Here is a 10,257-nt window from a genome sequence, read left to right on the forward strand (position 1 = left end):
ATAAGGTCAGCACCTCCCTTCAACAGCATCACAGAGACTTCAAACAGTCTGTGATGTCTGAAACAGGCCTGAAATAGGGAAAATGACTGGTGCCTTAAAAGTGCCTGTTTTCTCTGACTTTAGAGGAAACTCCATGGTGGACATGGAATAGTGGGTTAATGATCCTACCCTGTGCTGACAGGAGGCCAGGGGAGAGAGCTGTTGATCTTGTGCAGAGGTCTAGCATTAGCAGGTGCCCTGTGTGTGTCTGTATTTCAGGGCCCCTGGATTCAGGCTCCTGTGAGATGTTTTTTCCAGCAAGGGGAAGTAGCAAATATTAGAGGCTTAGCAGAAACCAAACCTGTACACACCTCTGTGCTGTGACAAACACACTGGTAGTTCTACATTACAGCATTTGTAGCTTTGAGGCTTGCTCCCAGAAGGAGCTGGAATATCAGTGCTGCTCTTCAAACACCTAAAATGTCACCATTGGCTACTGGGCTACATGTCATGTTAATGCAGTGAAACACAGAAAATATTTACTCAGGCAACAAAATGAAACTGTTATAACACCTGTCACCAGAAAGTGTGGGGGAAAGGAATTTGGATTTGGATCTGACCAAAAGGTCGGAGCTTGCGCTGAGTGCTTGGTTGAGTGCTGAGGACATGTGCCTTGGATCCTGCTCTCATCCCAGTCTACCCTGCTCCTGTTCATTCATCAGTCCTTTTCCTTTTGATGCTGTTGTCATCTGCTTAGGTCTACTCAGGAGAGAAGTGCACCAGCCACATTAAAATACCCTGGACTGGAAAAAAAAGAGAAAACAGTGGTTTTTTTGAACAATATTTATTTCTTGAGTTTTTGATGCTGAGCTGTCTCGATCAGTGGAGGAGAGCAGCTGTTATGTTCCTCCTCCACCATCTGGCTGTCTATAGTGCCAGCTTTTCATTTGGCTTTGGTGTCTCTTTTTCCTCCTGCTGTCTGCACTATTTCTCTCCTCTGTTCTCATGAACACCATACAGTCCAGACTGTCAAACAGAGAAGTGATATTCCTGCAACTTCTTACCAGCCCTGCCAGTCTTCTCATTTCTGACTTGGCCACATCCTCCCTGGTAGTCTGAGGGTGCTAGCTTTAGCCTGGCCAGGTTTCCCCCATCTTCCTTCCAGGGACTGAGCATGTTGGTAGGGTAGGACTTGGGGAAATGCCCAGTGGCATTTAAAACACCCAACAGACAGCTGCTGCTCCCACCCTCAATCCATTTCTCACCTCTGAGGTAACAACAATAATCCCAAATATTATTTTTTCTCTATAAGGTTTAAGGTTGCATTATGTGGGTTGGGGTTTCCTTTCCTTGCAAAACACAGGCAGATCTGCTTGGGCAATCTGGCTAGTGCTGTAGGATGATCTCTGGAAGGCATTGGGGGACAGATGTCATTGATGGACCCAGGGCTATTGGCAGTTACAGGGACGTGGGTCAGGTTGGGGTGCTGTCAGGGAGCCCTGCTGGGTGTGCTGGTGCTCTGGGTGTTTCAGGGCCACTGGAAAGGAGGGAAGTGATCTTGGGGTGGTGGCTGGTGGGACAATGGGTAACCTGTGTCATTAAAGAGCTGGGCATGCAGAGCTTGGTGTTTATCTCATTCTTGCACCACGGCACCTGGACACGAGGCAGCACCAGACCCTTGGGGGCTGAGTTAAATGCAGGTTTGACATTACAAAAAAAAAAAATATATATAAGTACAACAAAACATGGTAATTGTTGGAGGTGCCTAAAAAAGATTGGCAACATGAACTCATATCTGGCTGGAGACAGGGGTATAATTTTGACACAGGTCAAAAGGAAAATACATCCCACGGTATCTGTGACAGGGGTCAGGTGGGGAAGAAGAGGGAAAACATCTGCTGAAGGTATGGACAAGAGAGTGAGTGGCTTGATGGTGACCATCTCGAGGCCAAGGGGCTGTGGGAAAAGCAGTGGGGGCCATGGTGGCACTGGGGCCTCCCTGCATGGGGGACAGGAGGAAGTAGAAATATGATGCTCATCACATTCAGCACCTTGCAGTCCTCACGGGACAGACACACGTGGACTGTGGGCTGGTAATGAGTGGGGAGGGGAAACATTGGAAGAGTCTGAGGATGAAATTACACCCAGCAGCAGACTGACATGTCTGGTTTCACAAGAGGCTCTGTCCAGCACAAGGCATGCTATCTGGAGGCTGTTTTCTACAGCCTGAGCATATTCAGATAACCTGCAGTTTACAGAGCCCTGGCTCAGTCCTGACTCTGCCCAAGTTTCCTTCAGTCACAGTCTATTTCACAGTGCCAGCATCTCCTGTGAATGTCAGCAAAGCTGCAGCCCTGTCAGTGTCCCCATGGCACATATTGTGGCCTGAGTTTTCCAGAGCAGAGGTTTCATCCTCTCCCTGTCCAGCAGCTGGAAGGAGCACTGGAATGCTACACTTGGTGCAGAGTGTGGGATGCTCCCTGTACACCTCCATTTAGTATTTCCCTTCTTCCTGGCATGAGTGTCTGTGTGGGCATGAAAATAAGACAAGTACTCTCTTTCTAGGGTGGATTTGTGCTCCTGCCCCAAGGTACAGGACAAGGCTGAGACCTGGCAGGGAAATGGTCCCTGTGGGTTTCAGCACCCGTGGCAAACTCTGCTCCCAAGTGCACGGGTTAGGAGGATGCCATCCCCGGGATGGGGTCCAGCGCTCGGCGTGGGTGACGCCGTAGTTGTTTGCGTGTGTCACGGCGGGAAGTGTGTGAACGGGACAAATTTAGCAGTCAAAACACAGGGCCAGCACAGTCCGTCATTAACCACCGGCCCGTCTCGTCATTCTGCAACCACAAGGAGCTTTTTTAGGGCCCTCGTCCTGGCGGAGGCCAGAGGAAGCGTGGGAGGCCGGTTCCCGGTGACACCTCCAGGCACAGCAGTGCTGCCCGGCAGTGCCATTGGCTGCCCCCAGCCCGGGGCTGGCGCTGGCCAGAGGTTAAATGCCTGCCCGGCCACCCTGGGACACACAGCCTGGAGCATTCCGACACAGGCAGACACCTCATCCCATCCCTAGCACCATAGGAGACTCGAGCTTGCATCACACCTTGAGGTAAGGGTCTCGGGTTTTTTTGGTTGATCTGGAGGAAAAATGGCAACGTTTGGGAACGGGGGTTGAAGATTTCATGACAAGTTTTGGTTGAAAGCAGGAGGCTCATCAGCTGGGGTGTAGGTGCTGCTTTGTCAGGGAAGAAATCAGAAGTGTGCTCATTGCAGCGTGTTTTTGGGTGCAGGGTGATGTTCAGTGTGGTTAGTGTATCCCATAGGGATGAGGTGCTGGGCTGCTTAAAGAAAATGTTTGGAAAATGAGAGCAGAGCTGGAAGAAAGCCCCCACTGCTTTACCTGCCTGCCAGGTACCAGTGCTGCTGGGGTGCCCACCCAGAGGGCTCTGGAGATGCAGCTCTCATTGGGATGCTCCACTTTGGAATGGTGGGAGATTTTACGTGGCTGTGGGGACCACTCCAGGGGGGATGTGCAGCCCTGCAGCCCATGGTCTCTCAGTGCTGTCCATCTGAGGTGCAGGCTCCTGACACAACCACTGAGCTCAGCTGGGTGGTGACATTACTATGGGAACAGGAAACTCAGGAGAGCTTTCCTGCTCTTTAATGATGCTTGGATTAAAAAATCTGCCAGTACATGGCTGGGTATTTCAAATTCCAAACTAAAAGGAGGTTTCTGCACAGGAGGTGCCAAGAGGTGGCACAAGGACAAATCCCTGGCTTGTTTGATGACATGCCAGGCTGAGCACTGTGATTTGGGAGGGATTTGTGGGGCCAAGTTCCAGCCAGAGGCACATGCAAAGGCTTTGCTCTAGCCTGCAAATACAAATATTTCATTCCTTGTTGCAGCCACAGGGACTACGACTGACATGAGGGCTGCGTTCCTGGTGCTGCTCCTCTGGGCCGTGGCCTGTGCTCACCCTGTAAGTACTCCCTGGACTGACACTCCCACCCCAAACCCCTTGGTTTTGCCCAGCCAGGGCACACTGATCACTGATCAAATGTTTCCTGGATGTTTAGGTGCCTGGCCATGAACCTACCCACCCCAGCACCCTGCAGGAGGTAAGCTACACATGCCCCTGTCCCACAGGTAGCAGCCCCTCCAGGAGCAAGTCTGGGATGGGGAGCCAGCCCTGGGCAGGCATCCTTGGACCAGGAACCTGGGAGGAATTTGCTGTTTCTCTGGGTCTTTGAGCTTTGTCTATCTGCTCAGTCTTTTCAAGCTGGGTTGGTTTCACCCTGTTTTGACTTGCCTCCCTGAGCAAGTTCCCAGTTCACCTGACACCTTTTGCTGTGCTGGCCCTGAAAAAGGAATTTCTATGCTCTGAACTAGCCCAGCTTGGGCTTTTCTGGGCTGCCCTTTTATTGGTAGCTGCCATTTTATTTTGTATCAGCAGAAATAACTAAAGGACTGAGGTGCAAGAAATAAAAAATGTTTGAGCTCTTTGCAGGGGTGGGGTCCTGCAGCAGCAGCAGTAAATGTGCTATGGTTGGTGCTTAATAAACCAAAAGCACCATGTCATGTTTTGCCTCCAGGATACTGCAAATGAAGATTACATTGGCAAGCTGGGCAACCACCTGGATGGTGGAGATGGCAGACATCCTCCTGACAGTCCAGAGACAGGGGACAATGCCCTTGCCAGGGACCTGACGGGTGGGAATGCCCTGGATGAGGAGCTGGGTGAGCTCAGTGGCCGAGTTGGGCAGGCTCAGCACCTGAACCAGGTGGACCACGAGGACACGGGCACCCACAATGGGAATGACCTTGGTTTCCTGGTGAGTGAGCAGAGAGAAATGTTTTGTTCTGCCAGGAAAGCTCCCTTGGCCCCAAACCTGGCATTGGTCAAGGCTATGCTTGGCTTTGCATTCACATTTGTCACCTCCATAGGAGGGGGATGCACGTGACACTGATGACGGTGACAATGCAGACCACTACAGCGCTGGAGCCAACGCGTTTCCCTCCCATGGCGGCGGGTTCTTGGATGAGGAGGATGACAGTGGGGATGACACCTTCGATGCCAACGGGGAAGAGGAAAGGGGCGAAGGCCCTACCTACATAGCTGGTGCTGATAGGGCAGGGGAACATGAGCACGACGCCGGCCGTGGGGATGCTGGGGCTGGCAGGGGGCACGGCGACAGCAGCAGCAGCAGCAGCAGCGAGAGCGCCGGGGCAGACTACCGGCACTACAGGAACCATGGCTTTGGGCGTGCCTACAGGCATAGAGGGGCCAGCAGCAGCAGCCAGGAGGAGGACAGCTATGACTTCCAGGACGAAGCCATGCAGGGGGATGATCCTTCTGTCTTCGACGGCCCGGGCAGCAGCTACAGGATGCGGCACGCTGGCCCCCGTGCTCTGGGGAACAGCTGGGAGAGTGCCCAGGGGCCTGGCTCCCACTGGGAGGAGGGTGACAGCAGGTCCCCTGAGGTGGAGGATGGTGACTCTGGAGAAGACAGCCCATCTGTGGAGGACAACAGTCAGTCAGAAGAGCCTGTTGACAGCCAGTCAGAGGAAAAAAGCTCCAGCCACTCCCAGGAGGATGAGGATGGGGAGGACAGCCCCTCCAGGGAGGATGAAGACAGTGGGTCCAAGGACAGCACTGATGAGCAGTCAGATGAAGAGCCAGGGGAGATCCCAGAGGTGGTGAGAACCTTGAATGAGCACAGCAACAGCCAGACCTGGGAAGGGCAGGAGGACTGGGATTCTGCTGAGGACAAGAGTGTGCTGTCCACACCTGACAGTGAGTCCAGGGAAGAAGAGGGTGAACTGAGCAAGTCCAGGGAAGATGATGATGACCAGAGCCAGTCCACAGAGGACACCGTGGAGGAGTCAGAGGAGGATGGGAATGACTCTGTGCCAAGCACATCAGCTGAGAGCCCAGAGTCCCCAGAGGGTGACAGCAGCCCAGAGGACAACACAGGTGAGGACAGCAGGTCCACGGAGAGCGACAACAGCGAATCCCAGGAAGATGATGACGACGTGGAGAGCCACTCCCAGGAGGATGCCACCCGTGAGTCCAGCAGCCACGGGGACGACAGCTCCCTGCAGAGCCTGGAGAGCGGGGCCCGCAAGCGGCGGCCGGGCGCCCTCCGCCACAGGCCTGCTGCTGACTACGATGACAATGACTGCCAGGACGGCTACTGAGCTGTGCCTCACGGCCTCAGCGGCCTGGGGGGCCTGGGGGGAGGAGGGGTTAATTTATTTGCCATATAGCCTGGTTGACTTCTTCTCAAGAAGATGCTGTGGTTAAAATGGAGTGGGGTTCGCCGGGGCTAGGCTGGGGCACACTATACAGGGAGTGAGGGGGTTGCCAGGCACAGGGAAAACGCCGAAACGCAGCAAGAAAAGTTATTTTCTGTAGCAAACTGGAGAGCAACTGACAGCTGTGAGTGCCAGCAGAGTGGTGCTGCCTGCTTGTCCCCAGGGCACAGTGGTGGCTTGGCACTCCTGGGCATGCTGAGCAGAAAGGTCCCTGTGTTCACCCCTTGTGTTTACCTGCCACTGCCCAAAACACGTGCAGAGACTCCAACTGGAGCTTTCCATTAATTCCATGTCCAGCACATAAAAAGGAAAAGCTACAGCTGGTGTACACATGTGGTGCATGGGCACAGCAGGGTGTGAAGTACCACTTCAGAATGGGATGTATGTAATATTTTTATTCTTTTGTAAGAAATGTACAGAAAACATTATACTGTATCCTTTTTGCACTTGTATTTCAAACCTGAAATGTACCCTGTTGATTTCTTTAATCACCATTAAAACCAAACTCCAAACACCAAACTCCACTGTAGTGTGGTTTGAGGTGTTGTTTTTTTCTCCTGGCTGTGTCAAGATCTGCAATTTGGGGCTGGACCAGAAGGAGTGGGAAGCAAAGGGTAAGATATTTGTGTGGGGAGCCACAGCATGCTGGGAGGAGGGGGAAAGCAAAAGCTGAGGGTGTTCCCAGCCCCTCTATTTCCAGGTGCCCTAAAGGCCACCCCTGCCCCTTGGTAAACCTGCAGTAGAATGGAAAATCTGATTGTTGATCCCAGTGAGCTGGGCCTGGGACTTTGCTGTACTGGGGCCATCACCTCCTGCAGTGTGAGCAGGGGCTGTGCTGCTCTTCCTGAGGTGCTGGAAAGATGCCCCAGGGCATGAGGATGCATCTGGGCCACTGGCTCTGTGTGCCCATGGTGGCCCCTGGTACCAGGTTCTCTGCAGCAAAGATGCAGGTGAGCAGGGGAAAGGTGTTATCATGAGTAAAGCCTGTTTTAGTCTGTGTGACATTTGGTTGGTTTTTTCCTCCTATCAGCAAGTAAGCAACACATTCTTTAAAATCACATTATTTTAAATCCCACCCAGGCCCTTCTTCCTTGTTCACGTGTGCAGGACAAGCAGTACAATGTGGGTTTCAGTGCTGACAGGTTTCAGTGAAGCCTTGGGCTGCTGTGTCACTGTGCAGTTTTACAGCATGGAGTTGTGGCAGTGGACAGTCCCCAAGGAGTCAGAGTGAGTGAATACATCCCCTTCAGCTGTCCAGTCTCAGGGGTGTCACTGCTGAGCATTGCAGTACCAAATTCAAGAAGCAGTAAAAAATTTAAATATTTTTCTGCTACTTATAGCTACTTACTTAATTTGTAGCCTGTTTCCACCACTGTGAAGGCTGGGAGCTAAACAGCTCCTGTTTTTTATGGAAATTATGTTTTAATTTTCATCCTGTGTAACCTTTTTCTGCTTCTGTATGAGATCAGCTCTGAAACTTGTGGCTTCCCCATGCTGCTGCCTTGGGAATGAGCTCCTTTCCTGACGCTTCAGCATACTAGTCCCCACTTCACTGTGAATATCTGACCCGTGCATCAGTTGTGTGAATAGCTGGGGATGCTGTGACGGCAGTGATGCCTCTCAGGGTCACAGGCACCAAAATTCTAGAGTGCAGCCCCACCACTGGGGTGAAAGACAGCAAGCGTGGGTTTGGCTGGGCCAAAAGGGCTGGGTCACACGGCTGTCGCTGTGGTTTAAAGCTGATGCGGTGCCGTGTTTGGCGCAGCGGGGCAGGCAGGCTGTGAGCTCTGCCGTGACCAGCAAGCGGTGCTGCCGCTCCGGCAGCGGCCACATCCTGCTGCCGCCTCTGGCCCGGGGCTGGTCACATCCCTGGGGACATCGGGGGTGGTGTTTGCGAGCGACAGCTGGCGGGGTGGGGAAGGAGCAGTTTATTTCGGATCCCTCCAGGAAGAGGAGTGCGGCTCTGCAGCGAGCCCAGCCTGCGAGAAGGACGGCCGAGACCTTTCAGGGGCGGGGTGAAACCGCTTCTCGCAAATTTGTGCAGAACCCTGTGTCCATCCTCATCCTCGTGGGTGTGGTGCCGCGGTGCACAGCAGCCTGGCGTGTCCCCATCCTCCTCACTTCATGCACGGAGAGAAAAACTGGATTGCTTTGGGTTTAGTGTGAGCGGGAGGCAGGAGTGCCCTGCCGGCAGGGCCGGGGGTGTCCGGCTGGGCTGCCCCACACGTGGGTCCCCTCCACGTGCCTTCCCGGGGACGTGCTGCCACCGCACTGGTGTCCTGGCCAGCACCGCCCAGCATTGCCTCCCCCGGCTGGCTGCTCCCCAAAAGCCAGAGAGCCGGTGCCAGAGCTGACTGCTGCCTGCCGGTCCTGCCAGGACAGCTTCCCACGGGACCATCCCTCCTGGGCATTGCCCTTCTCTGGGAAAACCTCCTGCCTGGCCGCAGGGAGGGAGCTGCTCCCGTTGGGCCCATGCAGGAGTGTGCCCAGAACATCCATCTGCCAAGTTTTGGGGGACACTGGTGGCATTGGGATATCCCTATCAAATGCTGTTCATCCGTGTGTGAGCGGGGCCACCCTGCTTGACATCTGGAAGGGCTTGATGATGGGCAGGACTTCACAGGGTGAGGTTTTGGATGGACAGAGGGAGTGTGACCAAAAGATGCTCTCTGGGAGGATTTCAAGGCATTTTTAGGAGTTTATGTATTTGGGTTTTTTGCCATGTGCCTGTGCACTGTGAGCATTAGAGGGGAAAACTCCTGCTCTCTGCTGTTGGGCTGGCAGGAAAAGCAGATGGGAAGGTCAGCCACAGGCTCTTCCATCACTGGAGATGTTCCTGCCTCCAGTTTCAGGATGATTATGTGACGAAGTTGTCAGGATCAGTTTTCCCAATGGGTTAGGCAGGGATAAAAAATGCCCACATCAACGTATGCTTTTATTATCCACCCACATGACATTCTTTGTGCATTGGGGGTGGCCTCCAGAGCTGAATGCAGCGATTTACCCAGAAATCAGCATTGGGGTTTAAAGCAGGTATTTTTGGATCCATTTGGGTTTTTGAAAACATGAGTTTACATCATCTTAAAAGAAAGGTTTCTTGTGCTGGTTTTTTTTGTCCTTTCCAAGAAGAAAAAATTCTATTTTTAATAAGTAGCTGGTGTGGCTGAAGTGGTGGGAGGCAGCAGTGCTGAGCCTGGCTGTGGCAGCTGAACTTGGGGCAGCCACGGCACACATGCTGTACTTACTCAACCCCATTATTTTCCTGGATTTGGAGGGAGAAACAGAGAGACCCTTGCACTTGCAGACCACCTCTCTACCCATCAGTGGCTTTTTTGGCAGTGCAGACAAACTTCCTAAGCTTCTCATGCTGATCTGAGTTCCACAGCTGGCTGCAGGGCTTTTCCTTGGCCAGTGTTTGTCTTTAGCAAAATGGGAATATCTGTGGAAGAAACAATGATAGAATCACAGAATGGTTTTGGTTGGAAGAGATCTTAAACGCCAACTCAATCCAACCCCCCTGCCATGGGCAGGGACACTAGACCAGGTTGCTCAGAGCCCCATCCAACCTGGTCTTAAACACTTCCAGGGATGGCACCTACTACTTCTCTGGGCAACCTGTGCCAATGCCTCACCACCCTCACAGCAGATATTTTCTCCCTAGTATTGAAGCTAAACCTTTTCTCTCTCAGTTTGAAGTCATTGCCCCCTTGTCTTGTCACTACATGCCTTTGTAAGAAATTTCTCTTCCTCTTTTCTTGTAAACTCCCTTCAGGTCTGATGGGATTGTCTCTTCTGTTGCCCCTGTGATGGAATTCTGCGGTGGGAACCACTCCTCTCCAAGCACACAGTGGGGCCAGGAGAGTTTGATTGCGTTTCTCTGCCCTTTTCAATGGGGAGGAAAAACCTCTGACGGAATCACTGAGGCCATCAATCTGAACAAAAGAAATATCCCAGACGTGGGAAAACAG

At 52.8% G+C, this 10,257-nt stretch overlaps 1 protein-coding gene across 1 annotated transcript; it reads left to right on the top strand.

Moving 5' to 3' along the window:
• Window positions 1–3,014: 3,014 nt before the first annotated feature.
• Window positions 3,015–6,172, top strand: DMP1 (dentin matrix acidic phosphoprotein 1; the record flags this gene model as incomplete). Its single annotated transcript, XM_083862509.1, has 5 exons — window positions 3,015–3,082; window positions 3,880–3,953; window positions 4,051–4,092; window positions 4,567–4,806; window positions 4,919–6,172. Exons 2-5 carry the CDS (start codon window positions 3,900–3,902, stop codon window positions 6,170–6,172), a joined length of 1,590 nt encoding a protein of 529 aa, XP_083718635.1. The 5' UTR covers window positions 3,015–3,082; window positions 3,880–3,899.
• Between the last annotated feature and the right edge of the window lie 4,085 nt (window positions 6,173–10,257).

This window comes from Zosterops lateralis (genome assembly GCF_965231275.1).
Source record: "Zosterops lateralis genome assembly, chromosome: 5".
NCBI classification, from domain to species: Eukaryota; Metazoa; Chordata; class Aves; order Passeriformes; family Zosteropidae; genus Zosterops; species Zosterops lateralis.